The sequence below is a fragment of the Prionailurus viverrinus genome, chromosome D3 (assembly GCF_022837055.1).
Source record: "Prionailurus viverrinus isolate Anna chromosome D3, UM_Priviv_1.0, whole genome shotgun sequence".
Classification (NCBI taxonomy): Eukaryota; Metazoa; Chordata; class Mammalia; order Carnivora; family Felidae; genus Prionailurus; species Prionailurus viverrinus.
In genome coordinates, this window is record NC_062572.1 from 11,831,488 (window position 1) to 11,851,361 (window position 19,874).

Here is a 19,874-nt window from a genome sequence, read left to right on the forward strand (position 1 = left end):
CACAGGATGTACGACACCACAAGTGAACCCTAAATTAGACTCCGGGTGATAACGATGTGTCAATGTGCATTCATCGATTCTAATAATGTCTCACTCTGGTGGGGGATGTTGATGGTGAGGGAGCCTTTGGGAAGGGTGGGGGGCAAGGGGTCTATGGGAACTCTCTGTACTTTCCACTTAACTTTGCTGTAAACCTAAAACTTCTCTTATAAAAACAAAATCTATTTTAAAACTTTTAAAGTAGGTGTGGGTATTTATGTGTATACACATTCCTTCCCCCGTTTCTTTTTTTTTTAAACCATGCCCATTCCTACAACTTCCTGATCTTGACTTGACTCTTCAGAACGAGTAGAAAAGTCTATAAAATCTCTTAGGAAAACAGTCTTTAACATGTGCACTCCCGAAGCCACTTCTGTTTTGGAGTCCAAAGACCCATCCCCTCCTGGAGCTTTTTTTTTTCCCACTCAGGCTTTGTCACAATAAAATGCAACCCATGGGGCGCCTGGGTGGCGCAGTCGGTTAAGCGTCCGACTTCAGCCAGGTCACGATCTCGCGGTCTGGGAGTTCGAGCCCCGCGTCGGCTCTGGGCTGATGGCTCAGAGCCTGGAGCCTGTTTCCGATTCTGTGTCTCCCTCTCTCTCTGCCCCTCCCCCGTTCATGCTCTGTCTCTGTCCCAAAAATAAATAAACGTTGAAATAAAATGCAACCCAACTGACCATAAATCATGTTTTTGTTTTTGTTTTTTAAAGGAGGGGGAGAGATTCTCGATATGCTAAGTAAATATTTGATCATTTAAGAAGGGAGGGAGGGAATCCTTGCTGCACTCCACGCTCCCAATCCCCCCCCCCCTTCAAGTGACTGAAGCCAGTTTCTGGAAATATTGAAGACAGTCAGGGTGTGGTATCAGGGCTGAATTAATGCCTGGTCCATGATGTCACTGTTCCTCCAAGCGCTCAGGACAAACAATTATTATGCAGGGGCGGGGGGGGGGGGGGGGGGGGGGAGGAAGTCTTTTATCAGCAAAAATCTTTTTCTCTGACACCACTCCTTACCAAAAGGTTTACTGCTTACCTACTTTTTGCGCTTCCAAAAGTATGATCGCATAGGACAAACACAATCTGCTACACGTACCCCTAGGTAGGTTGATCTTACACACATCTGGCTTTGTAGACTGAGTCCAGACGCCCGTAGGTTATTAAGAATTATCACCCTGGAGAAACGTTAACCTACAAGCTTAGCTAAAGGTGGCAAAGTCCGCCTTGTTCCATATAACCGCCTCTAGGATACGTCCTTCCTGACACACCGCCGTGTGCTGTCGCTCACTCACTCACAGGCACACAGGCTGATAGAGTCAGACGTCTGAGTTCCACTAAAAAGGCTCCACTGAAACTGACTTCCCTCCAAAGTCAGCATAAAACCGGATATCCGGGGGAGGGGGGGGGCGGTGGGGGAAAAAAAAACAAATATAAATGCCAGCTCGGACCAGTGAGACAGAGGTTGTAAAAATTAATGAGAATAATTGTTGGGAATTCTTGCTTTTGAAAAAAAAAAAAAAAAACACCCTCGCGAGGGCCAAAAATCTTAATTATGTCTCTCTATTAGGGGTTCATTTCCTGGTCCCAACCAGAAAGCTCGTACCTCATAAATACAGGCTCCTTACACAATGATTTAAGCAGGAAGAAAAAATGCCTCTTAATGGCGAGGTAAGTTAATATCGGGGGGACGGCCGCTTGCAAACACAGCCATTGTTGCGCGAGCAGAGAAATGAAATGCCCACGTGACCTTTTTTTTAACACCTAAATATTTCTAGGGATCGTTCTGGACGCTGCTGACAGCTTCAGTGAAAACCTTACAAAAACGTGTTTCACAGAGCAAACGTCGTTCTGGACGAGTCGAGTTTTTAAATATCTTTTCCAAGCTGTCAACCATCTGGGGAAATACCTCCCAAATCCAGCTTGGGGATCACAGCTGGGCTGAGGAAATACGTCGTGTCATTAGGAGCCCGGCGGCGTGCGGGTGCGTGACTGCGGCCCAACGCGCGAACCCTGCCACGCACCTGCCTCCGCCTGGTACCCGCATCCAAGCAGAGAGAGGGCATCGTGAAGGCACCGGGCCGTGGACATCAAAAATCAGCGGCTCGTCAGTGTCCCGAACTGCCCTGGCGATTTAATCACGCGGATGGCTTTTCTGTCCTTGCTCATTTTTCCAAAGCATAATGTGGGGCAAAGAGCCCTTGAATGGCTGGCATGTTCGGGGAACGAACCGACTCAACCACAAAGACTAATGTTTGTAGCTGTTGTGCAACCACAGTAAGAGGAACTTCTTTAAAATCTCAGTTTTTCGGAACCTAACGTAGCCAGGACAGGGCAAAGGGTTTCCGAGCGTGTGTTCTGGAAGGAGCTGCCCTGTTGCAAACAGATCGGTTGAGCGGTAAGTCGGTGACTTCATCACTAACCGTGCTTACTCTTTGCCAGGCTCAGCACTACGAATTTTCCGAGGATTGTCTCGTTTGGTCCTCACAGTGATAGAAACAATGCTTGTGTTATCTCCATTGTACAGAGGAGGAAAACCGAGTCCAGGAACTATGCCCAATCGAATGGATTTCAACCCAGGCAGCCCGCCTCCAGAGTCCCACCTTAACCTTATGCAACGGTCAGCAGCAGCTCAGGTGGCTCCTGCCCAAGAGGTCTCAACTCCTCGCCCAGGTGGGACCATAAGGGAACAAGACAGAGCCCACAAACCACACGCGGGTTGGCCCTCTTAGTCAAGTCACGCGTCATACATCCACGCAGGGAACGTCTGGAGGGGCCCTGGACTGGACTGGAAAAATGTACTGCTTTAGACTACCTCCTGATACAAATGAGTGCCTTTGGTACTCTACCACTAAAAAGTGGGGGAAACCTCATATGGAAGAGAGTGACTGCAAGTTCTCTCCTATGGAATCCCTCTTCTGGATGTCAGGTGGGCTCAAAAACCTTTATGGCCCAACCAATTAAAAAAAAAAAAAAAAACCCAGGGGCACCTGAGTGGCTCAGCCGGTTAACTGTCCGGCTCTTGATCTCGGTTCAGGTCATGATCTCACGGTTTCGAGAGTTCCAGCCCCACATCAGGCTCTGTGCTGACAGGGTGGGGCCTGCCTGGGATTCTCTCTCCTCTCTCTCTGCCCCTCTCCCATTCATGCTGTGCCCCCCACTCTCAAAATCAATAAACATTTAAAATTTTTTTTTAAAAATTCCCACCTGTGAACCCTATCCATCCAGATTCATATTTGGAGACACACATTTTTAGACCCATGAGCATTTAGATACACAATCCCCCAGACTGTGTTCAAACCTCACAAAGTACACACCCCGTTGGGCAGACACTCTTTCAAGCGCACGGATCACTAAATATATTCACTGGGGAAGATACCTTTTTAAAAACAGAAATCTGGAAAAAAAAAAAATTGGAGGTGGGGGGCGCCTGGGTGGCTCAGTCGTTTCAGCATCCAACTCTTGGTTTCGGCTTGGGTCATCATCTCAGTTGGTGAGTTCGAGCCCCGCATCGCACCGTCAGCACAGAGCATGCTTGGGATTCTCTCTCTCTCTCTCCCTCTCTCTCTCTGCCCCTCCTCTCTTCATGCTCTCTCTCCCTCTCTCAAAATAAATGAACAGACTTAAAAAAAAAAAAAAAAGAAAAGAAAGAAAGAAAGAACAGAAACCTGAGCGTGTCAGGTAGATTCACAAGAGGTCGCGATGATAGTCTTGTGGGTATAACATACCTGTCAAATTGGCCAAACTGTATGCTTCACATATCGCAGTTTATTGTTGGACGGTTATGCCTCAATAAAGCAAAGAAAGAGACGGAAAGAAGGACAGGGACAAGAGTGTGCTCATGTTCCCCAGATCTAGCCAGGCTGGATGGGCCCTAAGATCCTAACTACGCAGAGCTTCGGGATCTCCCCCACAGGATCTACTCTCCAGCAGGGTGAGCCTAACACTTGCTGTCCTTTCTGTAGGAGCCTGGGCTTTCTTAGAGGAAAAGAAAGAAACAAAAGAAAAGAAGGTCTGATACATGTTTGGACCCTCTGTCAGGTGTGTGTGTGTGTGTGTGTGTGTGTGTGTGTGTGTGTGTAGATACGTATGTGTAATACATGGCTGTATGTGCATATGTATGAGAGGGAGGGAGGGAGGGAGGGAGGGAGACTGAACGTCCTTGCTACTATTTTTTCCAATTTTTTTCCCCTGTGACTGTCACCGCAAAGTTAAACATAGATTGACAGCAGCCATAGAGGAAACAGGTTTCTAACAGCCAGACTCAAATTAGCCTGAAATAGTTTTTGCAATTTTCAGGGTATTTGGCCTTAATGTTTTTGCTCTTGCTGGTTTGACGAGTCGGGGCTTGGATCCCAGAAAAAAATCCTTCTTCCCCTTTAAAAAGTCATTGCACTCTGGGGAGAGTGAGTTTTCTTTCTGGAGGGAAGCTCTCTCAAGACCTGGGGCCCCGAGGCAGGCCTTGTGGTCTAGAAGGGACCATCTATCACAGCTTGGCCTGGTGACTGACAATCTGAGTTTGGAGATTACTATCTTGTAAGTGCCCTGGCTTCACCGGGGCGGGTGGGGGGACACTTTCTGACACCCGGCATGTACTGGACTGACCTTCCCGGGGTGACCGGAGGCTTTAGGGTGCTAAACCCACCCTTCACCCTGCCCTGTCCTCTCCCACCTCTTCCCAGTCCCTGTAACTTCCTGCCACCCTTCCTGGCAAGTGGGGACAGGAGCTGTGGAGAGGGAGGACATTACCATGCCCCCATCTACTATCTCCTCCTGTTGCCCCAGTGACCTGCCTTCACTGATCCTCTATGGGACCTGCTAATTTCCCCTTTGCCAGTCCTCCAATTAAACCACTACTTAATGCTAACAACCTGCACCCCCGCGGTGCCTCCCCCCCCCAGATTCTATGTCTTTTCATAAGTAGGTTTAAGAATCATTCAGTCCTGCCCTCCGGCCAATAAAATGAATCCAGAGGCACTCAAGTGTCTAAAGAACAGAAATGACCCAAGACAAGTCAAGACGAGCCCTTTGCCCTGGGAGAGAATAAAAGATACTCCCCCAACCTGCGGTTATGGGGTGCCCTGTTCACCTATCATTGTCCAGCTTGGAAATACCCGAATCGGGGCCTGGATTTTGAACAGCGTGGGGTCTGTCGTTGACAGGACCCATGTGCACCCTTCCTTGTCTACACCACACGGCAGCCGGCTTCCTGAAAACAAGGTATCCCTCCCCTCCCCAAGCGTCTTGTCTAACTAGAGGGTCTTGTCTAACTAGAGAAGGCATCTTGCAAACCCAACCCCAAGGCTTCTGGCAACTTTGTCCCAGTTCAAGTTGAAATGCATCCAAAAGACAGACTGGAGGAGAGACCCCCAACCCTCCCCCACCACCAAAAAAAAAAAGCTCCATGAAGGGTACCACCGGGCCCCCACCCAAGAGCAGGGAGCCACGTACAAAAGCGACCTTTCTCCTCGGTGATCACTTCATGAGACCAGAGAGATGCTTTCTTGTTGCATTTGGACGCATGGGCACCTGCAGTTTGATAAACTTGTGTCTGACTGGTGTGTGCATGCGTGTGTGTGTGTGTGTCTATGTGTGAGAGGGACAGACAGAGACAGAGACAGAGAGAGTGATACAAAACACGTGAACATAGTACAAACAGCTGCAGTCCTCCATCTGTAGCTTTGTCCCGCCTCAGCCCGCAGCGAGGGAACGAAGAATCCCTTAAAGTCTAAAGGTTCCAGCACGAGACCCCTGCACAATTGTGTTCATGCAAACGAACAGACAGTCCCAGAGCTAGCTCCCAGGTTTCAGCTTACCTTGTGGTTCTGGTAGGAAGTCACCGCAATAAAGGCGGTCTCAGGAAAGACGTGGGTGCAGAACGCAGTATTTTTTGAGCCAAATCCATTATTTTCATCTGCTTTCACGATGTGTAATCTGGGCTGGTATTTGTGCATGGAATTTAGAATAATCTAAAAATCATAAAGAAAACGAAATTGTAAGAACAATCAAAACCCCTTTGTTTCCAGGTAAAACCCCACTTTCCACCCCTAAAATTCGCCTCCTTATACGGGCTCTCAAAAAAAAAAAAAAGTCTGATTTTTTTTCCCTCCTGTTTTGAAAAGGGGCCAGTGATTTCATTAAAAAGAAACATTTCAAAAATGACAATTTCCAACCAAAAAAACTCCGGTAATATTCCAGGAATCTACCCAAAGCACACACGGCAGTAAATCAGAATTCTTAATAAAGTTTGCTTAATAAATTAACTCCTGCATAAGGTACTTCCCCCTCCCCCCCCACACCCAAATGGGAGGAAAGCAAGTCAGGAGCAGGGAACTTGTGCCTGGAGTTGGGGCGGGGGTGGGGGGAGATGTCTAAGCATCAATTTTGGAGCGAAAGGGGAGAAGACACAAACAAACAAACATCCTCCGCCCTGCCCCACCCCCCATAAACCTGCGAGAGATGGAAAAAGAAGAGACCAAGAGTTCGCAGAACTGGAATAAAAATCACCTTTTGTTTGCAGACTGTGCAAAGGAGCGTCAATGAAAAAAAAAAAAAAGGATAATGGAACAGGGGGGGGGGACCTCCACGGATGGCGAGATTGGGGGGAGGAAGCATCTCCTTGTCACCCCCCCATCTCACCCCCAGCAGAGGAGGGCCTGCTTCCTTCCAGGTTCCCTTTCTATAAGGTCAGCAACATTTCAGGATCCACGAGCCTGATCTCCAGATTTGGCGGGACACAGAACGGCTGCATCTGCCTTTTGGGGGGGCATGCGCTCTTTCTCCTTCCTTTCTGCCTTCTGCGTGTTTGGGGAACGCCCCCGGGGGGTGGCGGGGCAGACAGGGTCTTACCGCGGTAGCGAGAATCCAGCTACTACAGTCAGTATGGGGTTGGGGGGGGGGGGGCTCTGCTGGAACAGGGCTATTCCTAGGAGATGAGCATCTTTACTTGGAAAACCGGCCTGGCTGCTTTGAGGACGCCGGGTTTTTGATGATTTCGGGAGGCTGTGAAAGCCAACACGCATCAGGACGCTCCGAGAGAAACCCGCCGAACCGGCCAATCGCCGCGCTCAACGGGCAGGATGGAACTCGGGCCTGCTTTCTCCCCAGGACAGCCAACTGGAGCGGCCGGAGGCTGTCCCGGTGTCTTGGATTATTTGCGTTGATGACCCTGGGGCAGGGTCCTTGGGCCAACCCTTGAGACCCGCCCGGAGGAGGGGGAGGGGAAGCGGAGAAGGGGCGCGAACCCGGGGCCCCGCGGCTCCCCGACCCCGGGCCGCGCGGCTCTAATCTCCGGCCCGCCGCGGTCCGGCCGCCTCCCTGGCCGATAGCGACGCCGGGCTGGGGTGGCGTGGCGACAGAGAGACGCAGCGGGGCCCCGCGCGCCGCCGCAGCCCCCGGCCGGCGCGGCCATCGTCCCGGCTTAGCCAAATTGCTTTGACGGCCGGGGACAGTGTCGAGACATCAGCGCGAGGGCGATCTAATGACTCCTAATTTCATTAGGGCGGCTCTGGACCCCAAGTCCGGAGTTGGGGGGTGGGGGAGGGCTGCGAAGGGCAGTCCAGGGCAGCCCCGAGCACCCTCCCTCTCCGGTGCCCTCGGGAGGACCAGAAACGCTCCAGGGTGCGGGAGCCTGGCTGCGGGGCTGCGAGCCCTCCCCGGGCGCCCAGCCCATCGCGCCCACAGAAGGCACCGCAGGGGAAAAGCTAGGCGCCCACGGGGGGCCGGAGCACGGTCCCGCAGCCGCGCACCAGGGTTCCACGGAGACCCCCCACAAAAGGGTCCCCCGCACCCAGCCCGCGGGAGGCCGCCAGCCAGGCGGGAGTAGCACGCGGGACGCTTACAAAACCGTCCCGCTTCTCCCCAGCGCTTAAGCTAAAGTCTCGGTCCGGTGCCCGCAGGTGCGCGTCACCCCGGCCAGCTGACCGCCCACGCACGCTCGACGGCATTTCTGTGCAGTGCACGCTCCGGCCTACGGGCCGCTGCGGGCAAACTGCCTGGTTGAAACGGAAAGGAGGCCGGGCGTTTTGTCTAGAGACGCCCCTCTGCACCCCCTGCTCCTTCCCACCGCACAGGAAGGGAATGGGCCTGCCTTCTCTCTTCCCCAGCGGCCAGCGGCCAGCAGCCAGAGGTGCAAGCACTCAATGTCCCCTCCCCATCCCAGACCCTGGGGGCTCAGTGTTTTAGCCCTAAGGCCCCACGGGACCAGAGTCTCCCATTTGGACCTTCCCAAACCGTCTCCCCTCTGGATCAAATCCTTGCAAACCCAGCTCCCTCAACTGGGCACCATGTGTTTGTTGATTTTCCCTAAAGAGACCACATGGCAGGACAGAGACCACCCTTGGAATTAGACCAAGCCTCAGATCTCTGCTCCCACATACAAGCTGCATGACCTTGGGCAACTCCCCTCCCCTCCCATATTTCTGTCCTCGTTTCTAGGCTGCCATGAGGGTCAAGTGTCCTAAGACCAACCAGCCCACTTTATGGTGGAATCAGCAAGCTAAGGGTTTTGAACACTGAATCCGGAGACCGTGTTCTGTCTTGGTGATTAATTATTGCCAATCAAAAGACCTAGAGACATTTCCCCCCAAATCGGCGTTTTGTTCTTCATTTGCTTTTCGTTGGTGAAGAGAAATCTACTCAAAGCTAGAGAATCCACTAAAAGCTACACAATTCTCTTGGAAGGTGGGGTGGGGGGCAGCACATGCAATGTCCTGCATGCAGATTCAGGGGGTTCACCAAGGCTGCTCTCTCCAACCAGACTCCAGGTCTAGGGGGGGGGGGGACATAAACCCTAAAGTATCAGCTAAAAGGGATATCAGGGTTGGTCTCTGGCAGCTTGGCTTCCCCATCCGTAAAAGAGGGAGAAGGTGGCCTGGGGTCTCCCTCTCAGCCAGAATGTCTCAATAATAAGGCAAGATCTGGAAGCAAGTAGGGAAGGTATCTATGGCTCCCACCACGGTCCAGCCTTTGGGCAGCGGGTGCTTCGTACCCACTGGGCCAGAAGGACCGTGTTTTCTGAAGATCTGAAACGCAGCCGCCACCCCTAATCACAGATGGGACTGGGGGCCAGGCCAGGGATGCGTGCTTCCCTCTCCCCAAGACCCCGGTTCTCCAGTTGCCCGGGAAAGGTGGCCCCAGAGCATGGGACAGCCGACCACAGAGAGGACCGCACAGGAGAGAGGTGGAGCCAGAGGGGAAGAAGGTGAGAGAAATCAGAAGAAAAGGAAGAGAAGGGGCGCCTGGGTGGCGCAGTCGGTTGAGCATCCGACTTCAGCCAGGTCACGATCTCGCGGTCCGTGAGTTCGAGCCCCACGTCAGGCTCTGGGCTGATGGCTCAGAGCCTGGAGCCTGTTTCCGATTCTGTGTCTCCCTCTCTCTGTGCCCCTCGCCCGTTCATGCTCTGTCTCTCTCTGTCCCAAAAATAAATAAACGTTTAAAAAAAAAAAAAAAAAAAAAAACAGAAAAGGAAGAGAAGGGAAGGCCGGAGCCTGGAGGAAAAGACTCAGGCGGGTGGAGTGGAACAAGGAAAGGAGAGGCTGGAAGTGTGACGAGGCAAGAAGAGAGAGAAACTCTGGGAGGAGAGAAGCGGGGACAAGAGAGACAGACAGAGAGAGACTGGGAGCAGGGGTGGACCGGAGGAGCCCTCCTGGTACTTACGTGCCCGAATGGGTCCAGGTGGTTGTTGGTGAGCTTGAGTTTCTGGAAGGAGACCAGCTGCCGCATCCAGTGTGCCCCAGTGGCCGGCGAGTCTGGGTGCACGTAAAGGCGGCCCGGCATAGCGGGCTCTGCTTTGCCCGTCACAGACCTAGACAGAGATGGGGTGGAAACCCACCCAGACTTAGCGCCCCGTGGTGCTGGCGAGGGCAGCTAAGAGAACGATCTGGAAAGGTCCTGACCCTCCCCTGGCATCTACAAGCCCAGGCGCCCAGAACGCCTGCAGCCAGGCGAGCCCCCACCCGGCTCTCTTTTCTTCCATCTCGCTCCTTCCCCTGCACCAGGGGCATGCAGCCTGGAGGCCCTCAAACAATCGGTGGGTTCTGGAAGCCTCTGGACAAAAAAAAAAAAAAAAAGTCTAAGAAAAATCCTTGAGGGCTTTCAAACGGGCCTTCCTCTTGGAGCCTCGGTTCGCTGGGCAGCCACGGGGAGCAATCCACCCAAGGAATGGGCCTCTCCTCTCCTGCCTGTTTGACTCAAATACCACGGCCCGACTTTGCAATTTCATAAAAAGGCATGTTCAAAGCAGGTAACTCATAAAAAATAACTGTAAATGGTTTTATGCCCCCAGAAATACCTCCAGCGCTTGGAAACAATACCCTTTTGAAAAATCCACAACCCGCGGCTGCAGCAACAGATAACAAGCCCTTTACCTCCCGTGAGCCTCAGTTTTCTTGTCTATAAAATGGGGGCTAAGGGCTGCTGTTTCTTCCTCTCGGGGTGGTCCGGAGGATGCGTGGGGATAGCAGCAAGAGCCTCGAAGGCACAGTAGGAGTTCAGAAGATGTTGCTTCGTTCGGTGCGGGGGAGGGGAGGAGGGTTTTTCCCCCCCCCTTTCCTCCCTGCTCCCCCACAACTGCCCACGCCGGTGCCTACCATTTATTGTCTGCGAACTTGTATCTGTGATCATCCGCGGGAACGATGTCCATGAGGAGGATGTATTTCGTTTTGGGGTTAAGGCCCGTCACCTTCACTTTGTAACTGGGAAACATCCGCCTAGGGGAGAAAAGGAGGGAGACCCAGAGAGTCAGAGACAGAGACAGAGACAGAGAGAGAGAAAGAGAGAATTAATGCCAACGTTTTAAAGAGCGCGTCCCCACATTTTAACGGGAGAAGCTACAGTTTGAGAAGCGCTCAGGAGAGAAGTGAGCCCCGCTCCGCTCCTGCCAAAATCCACTCCGGGTTTCCCTGCAAGTTCTGGGGAGGAGAAAGGCCCAGAGGTGAGCTGGAGGCTGGTGATTATTTGTAACCAGGAGGAAAATAGAAACCTGGAGGCGAGGGCTTCTAGAGAGAACCAGGGCCTCCATTTCTGCTCTTTGTAAATGCTCTTTTCAGAGCCAGAGACCTACTTTTTAATCTAGGGGCAGAAGGAGACTTCTTAGGCCAAAAGCTGGCCTCCTCCGTGCAGGCAGGTGCGTTGGCCTCTATGCACCCACATGCGGGCACCGAGGTGGGTGCACACCCGTGGGCACCCGTGCACCTTCTGTCCTGGCTTCGGTCCTCCACCCCCAGCGTAGAGCTCAGCTGGTGACCTTGCCACGAGCTTCCAGCCGACATTTGTTCCTCAATCCCACCACTCTCCCGCCCCCCAACTTCTCCAAGGCACCTGGTGCCCTTCCTGGGAGAGTCTAAGCCCTCCGGCCCTCGGCAAAGAAACTCAAAACCCATCCGGGTTTGGTTTTGGAGACCCCGGGGCCTGAACCAGGATGGGCTCAGGGGCAGGCGGGTGCTTCGGGGTCTGCAAGGCTCTGTACCCCCGCTCCCCTCAGCGCGCACAGGCGGGCTCCAGAGTCCCAGCCTTCCCGCGGAGAGGGATGGAGCGCTCCCCAGAAAGCCAGAAGGCGGGTTCGAGGCTGGCCGGGGCAGAAGGACGGGCTGCTGGATCCTGGCTCACCCAGGGATGGCAGGAAGGGGTGAGTGAAGGGAGGCCTTGGAGCCGAAGCCTGGTGGTGTTTATCTGCCTGAGCTCCGCGCCTGCAGGCAAGCTCGAGGGAGGCTTCCCAGGCCTTTTATAGTTAAATCCCTTCAGCTCAGGCTGAGGAGGAGAGGGGGCCCGGCGGTGTCTTTCCTTCCAGAGCAGATTGGGAAGAAGAACTCAGTTCTGCAGTGTAAACAGAACGCGCCTCCTGGTTCACTCAGGCCGAGCGGGGGAGCAAACGTTGTTTAATTTCAAATAATAATAAATGTCACTGTTGTCAGTTTATTGCGGGAGGCTCGGGCTGGAGAACCGGGGGCGTCTGGTGAGGCGGCTCCCCCCTCCCCCCCTTCACACACTCGGTGGCCGGCTTCACGAGCCTGTCCGGGGCGGACTCCGGACTTTCTGCCCTTGGGACACGGAGGGCCCCTGCGGCACCGGGAGGCCTGTGGTGAGGACGTCCCCAGGCCCGGGCTCGTGCACACACAGTCGCCCCTGGGATACAGAGTTGCATGACCCTCCAAATAGCTTTCCCCAGAAGTTTAGCGTTTCTAGAAAAAAAAAAAACAAAAAAAAAAAAAAACCCTGCGAGATTTTAAGAGGAACTCTGGGGTGAGTGTCTTGGCCAAACTGCCGTGTTTATCGGTGTCTGTATATATAGAGCCCGGCCGAGCCCCGGTTCAGTTTCAAAGGCTTCTCCCGCTTTCTATAAACAATGAAAGAGGTAGCGAATACATTCAGCGATTCGGAGTTTGGCAATCGGGTGGGACTCTGGAGCCGCTCCAAGGTCAGGGAGGGTGGGACGGAGGGTGGGGGCCAGGAGTCAAGGCTGAGAGCGGGTCTCATCTCCGTGCCGACTCCGCACCTCCCCGGTTCCCCATTCTCTCTCCCTGCCCGTCCCACTTTCTCCCACGACCAACCCGTCCACTTAGTATGGCCCCCAAAGCCCTGGATTCTTCTCCTATACCAAGTGGGAGAAATGCCCTGTTTCGGAGGTGAATCCAACAGGCGTTTCCTCCACCAGCGATGCAGGTCAATGGAGGAATTCTCCAAGCATCTTTATCCAAAATCGGGTCAAACAAAACACATTCGTTCTCTCTCGCTCTGCTCTGCTCTGCTCTGCTCTAGTCTTTTCTCTGCCCCCATCTCTGTCTCTCGCATCTCGGAGACCTTCCCTCCTTTGTCTCCCCCACAAGTTGCCCAGGCGCCCCCCACCCCACCCACCCCAGCAGAGGTGGCCAGCTCACCTTCCGGCCTTGGTTATGATCATTTCTGTGCCGACTTCGTGAAATTTCAGCCACAGTTCTCTTTCGTGGAGAAACACCTTGATCCCTTCCATGCCCTAGAGAGAGGAGAGAAAAGTCACACGGACCGGCCCCAGGAGCAGTGGGCCTTCCCTTCCCCCCAGCTGTCCCCCAAACACAGACTTCTCCTCCCCTCCGGAGCCTCTGGGCTCTGAGGCTGAGAACTGCCCCCAGCCAGCCCTGGAGCACCAGCAGCCCTGCCCAGGAATCCCTGTACAAGCTCCGTGTACCTCCCCACGATGCCCTGTTGTCTCCTAACGCCACCAACACAAGGCTAGAGAAAAGTCCCCAACCATCAGGGTCCTCTAGTGCGTCCATGAGAGCAGACTTTAAAAAACCAAAACAAAACAAAAAAAAATAACAAAAAAACTGCGGCCAATCGCAAACCCTTTTAGCCAAGATGCAACTAAAAGACAAAAGCAAAAACAAAAACACTCCACCTCAAAAGGCCCACTCAGAACATTCTCACGTAGCCACTCCCATGGGGTGCAAATAGTGCATATACGTGTGTTGAGTCTCGCGGTGGTGCAAATATGGCCGTAAGAGAAAATGTAAACTTAAAACTGTGTAGATCGTATAAGGGGTTCCCACGGTCCGAAAAGTTAATCCTCTGATGCCTCTATTAACAAACCTCCTAGGTTCTCACACCCAACTTCATTCGCTTCGAGCTGTTTTTTGATGACGGGAGCAGCCGAAACCGGTTAACGTTTCCGCTATGCAGCTCAAAGTTATTTTACTGAAGCGACGCAGAAAAATTTCTAGATGAAACCTTCGTTTCTGCAATAATCCGCAACCGTCTCAATAAGCAGGTTTGCTTTTCCGGAAAGAAAATCGAAGTCCCCCAAACCGTGTACCCACTGTGCTCTACAACTATTCACGCATTTTCCTGAGCCGGGAAGGGGAAAAAGGAGAGTCAGTGAGGTAGCCAGGAAGAACATCCATGGAAATCCCAAAGAAGGGCTTTAGCTACGTGCAAATATCTCTTCGGACCAAGTCACCCCGTTTTGCACCAACTGACACCTTATTTAAAATTATGGGAGGGCTCCAGGGGCCGCCTGGAGCACCCAGAGCGCTGGGGGGGGAACGGGGCACAGAGCACACAGCCTAGGAGGCCTCTCCCCCTCTAACTGGGGCCCAGCTTCCATCCAGGGGAGCCTGCGGCTCCCTGCAACCTCTTGGCACGGCCCGGCGCTCCCCTCCACCGGCCAGAGCGAGCCAGCCCTCCAGAGCCCGGCCCAAGACAAATAGTGCAACTCGAGGGTCTGGGCGGCGGCTCGGGGAAGGCGGGCGGAGGCGAAGGCTAAGGAAGATCTGAAGAAGGGTCAAGCCATCGCTCACGCCGGCCTGAAGCAGCCGCTGACCCAGCCCTTAATGAGGTGCTCAGGGCTGAGCCTATACCTAGTGCGGCAGCAAAGGAATGATCTGGGCTATTGTTAGCTGGCCCCAAACAGCCGGATAATGAAGGCTTCTCTATAACAACTTCAATGTATTTCCAAAATCCTCTGGCCATAAAGATTATCGTCACAATAAAGTGGAATGGAATATACTGGAATGGGGGGGGGGGATGCAGGGCATAGGAAAGTGGAATGAATGGAGATAAAAAGGAAAAGGGGACAATTATGAGCAACGGGCAAGCCACCCTCCTCCCCTCCCCCACAGGAGGGCCTTCGGTTTTTGCAAAGGGCTTCTAGGCTAGCTGTCTTCTTACCTGCTGGGTGAAGGCGGCCTGCGGGGATGACGGAGACTTGTTGGGGGCCCCTAACGTGCTCTCGGGCTTGGAGTCACAGGGTAGATCCTTCGAATCAGGTTCCAGGGGAGTGTGTGCCAGGCCAAAGCCCTCGTCTGCGTCGGCCATGGTGTGCCTGGCGCCCTGTGCCCGAGCAGGGTCCTGCTCTGAGGCCAGGAAACAGAGAGAGAGAGAGAGAGAGAGAGAGAGAGAGAGAGAGAGGTTGGAAGTACAATTCTAGTGACAGGAGGGCGCAGCTGGGCCCCAGTGTCCAGCTTCCAGCACCTCCGTTCTCAGCTGAAGGAGGCTGTGGAAGGTCCCGTTATTATTATCGTTGTTATTACTCTATGACCACGCACAACCTCTTGCAAAAGACCCGGGTCAGGCTGAGAGGAGGCGGCGAGGCTCGCATCTCCCCTGCGCAGGCTCCCCCACGATAAGCCAGCTGCCCGTCAAATTTGTCTGGACTTCTGGAAGGGCCAATAAAGATAAGGCCTGGGTATTTTTGGAAGCCATTGGGCACGAACCAAAAACAAAACAAAAACCTAGTGTCCTTTGGAGAACTGTTTTTCTCCGTCAGACTTACAGAAGGACATCACGGCTCTGTGTATTAAAAGTCACAGGAGGCATATTCTCCTGCAGCAGGCAAAACGTCTACAGTAACCCGCCTCTTGCAAAACCAAGAACCTAGAGGGGGAAAGATACGCAGATCAAGAGACCCAGCCCCAAGGAGAATTCGCGTTCATCCTTTATCAGTTACAGGCCTTAAAATGAAAAGTCCCTTAACAGTAAGAGTCCTCCCCTTTCCCCCCACCGTCAGCAACCGTAAAAATTAAAAGTAGCCGGACAGAAAAGGCAGGAGAGCGGCCGCGCAGCAGCGGGGAGGGAGGCGCGCTGCTGGGCGCAGCAGGCCAGCGCTCTGCAGGCCGCCGGGGCTGCGCGATCTCCAGGCTTTCTCGGCTCTCCGGCCCGGACGGGCATTTTGACGAGCGACCAGGCCGAGGGGAGTTTCTCCGAGCTTCAGCCGGGCCTGGCTCGCTGGAAATGCAGGCCCAAGCTCGGGCCGAGGAGGACAAAATGGGTCCCGGACAAATCCTGGGCGGCAGGCGCTGGATCCAACTCGGAGGTCCGACGCAACGGGGAGAACGGGCCGGGGTTGCCAGCACGTAAAGGAACAGCTGCAGAACTGTTCAAGCCCGGATGAGCCTGCCTCCCCGCTCTGATCGCTTTCCAATGTCCTCCACGTTTCCAAGTGGGGATCTCCTCCCCCCACACCGGGCTGCACTGGGAAGGGGGCGCTAAGGATGGCGCCCCCCCCAAAGCTTCGCAGCCGCTGAAGGGAAAGGCTGGGTCCCACCCAGGTCTGCGGTGGCCGGAGACCCGGAGTGGGGCCGACGAGGACGGCTCGCGAGGCCCGACTCCCCAGCAGCTTCCCTCACCACACCCTTGGGGCTTGGGCGAGGCGGTGATGGGAGCCCCGCGGCCGGCTGGCAACAAAAGAACGCGGGGCTGGCGTCGCCCACGTGCGCTGCCTGCCGCCGGGGGCCGCCGGGACCGTCCCCTCGCGCGCCCCGGTCGCGGTCGGCGGCAGCTCGGGGCTGGCGGAGGCAAGCTAGATGCGCTGTGACAGAACCAGGCCGCGCGTCCTGCAAACCTCCCCGCCGCTCGCCGGGCCGCGCGCCTCCCCGCCTGGCTCCACGCGCCGGGGAGCTCCGGGCCGCGCCACATCCCCCGCAACGCCGGGCTCGGCGCAGTCCCGGGCGGGGCCGGAGTCCCGCCGCCGTTTCGCGCCTCCCGGAGCCCGCGCGGCCGGCGGGCTCCCTCCCGAGCCTCCCGGGCCATCTGCAGGGACGGTTACCTCGCTCGGTGAAGCCGGTGCATTCACCACATCCCTTCTTGCTCCTAGCAGGGAAGCTGGCGGCGAGGCGGGGGCGCGGGCATGGTGGCTCCGGGTGGGGGGTGGGGGGTGGGGGTCTATGCCGGGGACGGCTCGCCCAGACCAGCGGCTACCGCTGCCTACAAAGGATCGGCCACCGCTGGAGCCTGCCCACCTCCAACACACACCTCCTCCGCTTTGCGCTCGCTCGCTCTCCCTAAAGACTTCCAAGTTGTCCGGCGCCAGAAGGGCTCCAAGGAACGCAAGCGGCAGCCTCCGGGAGCACCCTCGAGGGTAGAACCTCAGGGCCCCCTGCTCACTTGCACCCCTCGGGAGGGAGAGTTGGGAGACCGGAGGGAGCTGGGAAGTTGGGAATGGCCAAGGTCCTTTCTGAGCGCCGCTTTCAGGGTTAAAGTTCTGGAATCCAAAGAAAAAGGGCCTCTCTCCCTCTCTCTCTCTCTCTCTCAGAAATACAAGCCGACTCAGCTGAGCTCAGTGACGTTGGGCTGCCTTGATGCTTACAAAGTACTGAAATTGCCTATCCAACTAGCTCCCATTGCATGCAGCCTGCCTCTGCCTCTTTCCCGCCCCCCCCACCCTCTCTCTCTCCCTCCCTCCCTCCCTCTCTCTTCCCACTCCCTCCCCCAACCACCTTTTCCACTAGATTTCCCGAACACTCAAATCACAGCGCTAGTCTCAAACCCAGACCTCGAGATCACCCCTCCTCTCCACCCTCCATCTCTGCTTCTCTGAGCTCGGCTCGGTGGCTGCAAAAAAATCCTGCACAAATCATCGCAAACCCGGTCGGCTTCTGCCCGGGAAGTAATCTCAGTGACACGGCTGTGCAGAGAACACGGAGTCTGAACGGTACGCTGCACACACACACACACACACACACACACACACACACATGCCTTGCGCCTCCTCTGAAGCCTGGCCCGCGTTCTCCCTCCAACGCTGACCTCAAGACAGAGCTGCGTGACCCCGCCTGGCCCGGCTGGCCGCCGACGGCCGCCCTGACATCTCTCCCCCTCCCCACTCACCACCCGGGCTCTCAGCGACTCCAGGGTGAAGGCAGGGTGAAGGTGCATTGGGGATGGGGACTGAGATCAAAGATGCCAAGAAATTGCCTGGGGCTCCCACCCCCGGGGGCCACCAGACCTCCCGGGCTGGAGATGTACGCGGCAGTACCCAGTTTTATTAAAATAATCAAACAGTCATTGGAGACTGGCTGGGGTTTTCATCTCCACTGGGGCCCCTCTCCCTGCCCTCCCCGTCTCTGAAATGTATTATTTTGAGGGTTGAAGAGGTCAATAGAAGCGTAAACACAGCGAGCAGGTCTTAGCCTGAGCAGACCCAGTCTGGAGCACCAACCATTGAGGCTCCGAATAAATGTCAGGGTTCCCTTAGTTTCCCACCCTCGTCTCCTGTACCCCCTTGCCTTATTCTTTTCTGGGGGCTCTGGTTCGAGACTGGGGCCTGCAGGTCAAGGTCTGGGGAGAGGCACCGAGAGGGGAGAAATGCCCTGGAGAGATCAGCGGCCATCTGGGTGTGACACATCGTTGCCAAATTACAAAGTGGACTGTCCATCCCTAAAAGTGGGGCTACAAGGGGTTGGGGGGGGGGGAGAGAAGGACCAAGCCCAGCATTTGCTAGGGTTCTCACTCCGCCTTCCAGGTTTGTTTGCAAACAACCTTTCACCAAGGCGGTTTATTTATTTATAAACACACCCTCACCCTTCCAAAATGTCAGCTCAGAGGACTTTGGGCTTGCTAAGGAGGGGACCCCTGGCCAAAGATGGAAAACAAACGTGGTTTCAGGATGAGCCTAAATCTCCGCATCTCTGGCAAAAGGAAGGGGAAATCTAGAAAGACCTCTCCAATCCCTTTAAATTCTCAGAGATTTGCGGATAAAAGAATTTCCCATAAATAATCCGGAGGCCCCTCCCGGGAGGGCAAATCTGAACTCCCCCAAGTAACTGCCTAGCCAGACTCACTTAGTCGGTGGAGTGCAGTTTGTGCTGGCCACCAAGAGAAACTGGGATTTTGAAACCTCCAAAGGGAATCTGTTCTTGCCAGGTGACACTCCAAGGCAAAATGCAAAGAGTGCGTTCTCATTTCCACGGTGAAAAACAGCATCTCTGGGAGGGGGGTTCCGCAGGGCTGAGTTGGGGCGGGAAGGCAGGGGGCCGGAGGCAGGTCAGGTGCTGAGAGAAACCTACCCCCCCCCCATAGCTGTCCAAGGGGACACTCACCTCCAAAAATCCCACCTCTTCTTTCCAGCGCAGAAGCCAGCAGTGGCGCCTTGCTGGGGAGTGGGGGGGTTCAGGTGAAGACTTTGCAAAGACCCCCAAAAGAGACCCCTTTTAGGCCAAGCCTTCTTCCAGCGTCTGTCAAGAGTACTAGGTACCTCCCAGCTCGAGGCTGGTTTGTGGTCTTCGACAAATTAAATATTACTATTTATTACCAGGCATACCCCAATAAAATAAAGAGGCAACCAGGCGATACGGACTATCTCACCAGCCGCTGCACCTATAGGACTTGGAGACGTCACGAGTCACGCAACCGGCCCGCGCGCGCTGTCACGCTCGACTGGGGGGCAGCGGCGGGAGGTTAATTTCTGTCCGTCTTCGCCTATCAGCCCCGGGTCTGAGCAGCCACAAGTCCCAGACGCCTGGGCCGCGGGAATAAATAAAGAAATAAACAAACCCAGCGCTCTCTGGGGGAAATGGGGGTGGCGAACATCAGGCACAAATAGAACCGAGATCGATTTTCTTAGGGAGGGGGAGGGGGGCTCTTGGCGAAGGGAGGTGGGAGCCAATCTCAGCCCACGATTGGGAAGAAATCAAATTGTTCCGAGGTGGAACGAAGTCCCTTGGAGGAGGCACGAGAGTCCTCTTATTATTTAGAAATCATTTTTTTCCGAGGAGGAGCTCTCGGCAAACGAATATCCAGGCGCCGCTCTAGCTGGTTATGTTTGGGACGCGATAACTCAGTGCCTGCTCGCAGACCTGCATACAAGTAATTACCGGGTTATCGCGCAGGGGAAATGAGACCAGGGCGTTGGAGGGAAGAAAGAGGGTCGTCCGAAATGTATCTTACTGAGAAAAAGTCCATTCTGCGGGAGCACCTCCAGCCGGGTCCGGGGACGCAACTCGTCCCAGCGCGGCCCGGCGGGGGCGGGGTGCGAGTAGGTGCAGGGGTCGGGGTAGAGGGGGTGATTTCTGCACAGAAAAAGTACAGCGACCGGGCCTGCAAAGGGTGAGGCGCTCTGTCTTGTTCTGGAATAACGATTATCATTATTCTTGG

The 19,874-nt window shown here is 54.8% G+C and overlaps 1 protein-coding gene across 5 annotated transcripts in view; it reads right to left on the reverse strand.

Moving 5' to 3' along the window:
- The window catches only part of TBX5 (T-box transcription factor 5), a 46,056-nt gene extending 29,020 nt beyond the window's left edge, over positions 1-17,036 (reverse strand). For 2 of the 5 annotated variants that reach the window (XM_047828851.1, XM_047828847.1), the window contains exons 1-6: positions 16,549-16,887; positions 14,673-14,857; positions 12,908-13,002; positions 10,622-10,741; positions 9,690-9,837; positions 5,849-6,001 (exon numbers count right to left, since the gene is read on the reverse strand). In XM_047828851.1, coding sequence (XP_047684807.1) covers positions 5,849-6,001; positions 9,690-9,837; positions 10,622-10,741; positions 12,908-13,002; positions 14,673-14,819 — 663 coding nt within the window. In that variant the 5' untranslated portion in view covers positions 14,820-14,857; positions 16,549-16,887. Of the gene's footprint in view, positions 1-5,848; positions 6,002-9,689; positions 9,838-10,621; positions 10,742-12,907; positions 13,003-14,672; positions 14,858-15,276; positions 15,378-15,538; positions 16,376-16,548 lie in introns of those variants that run through there. The other 3 variants (XM_047828849.1, XM_047828852.1, XM_047828850.1) reach the window with 3 other exon arrangements.
- Positions 17,037-19,874: the final 2,838 nt, after the last annotated feature.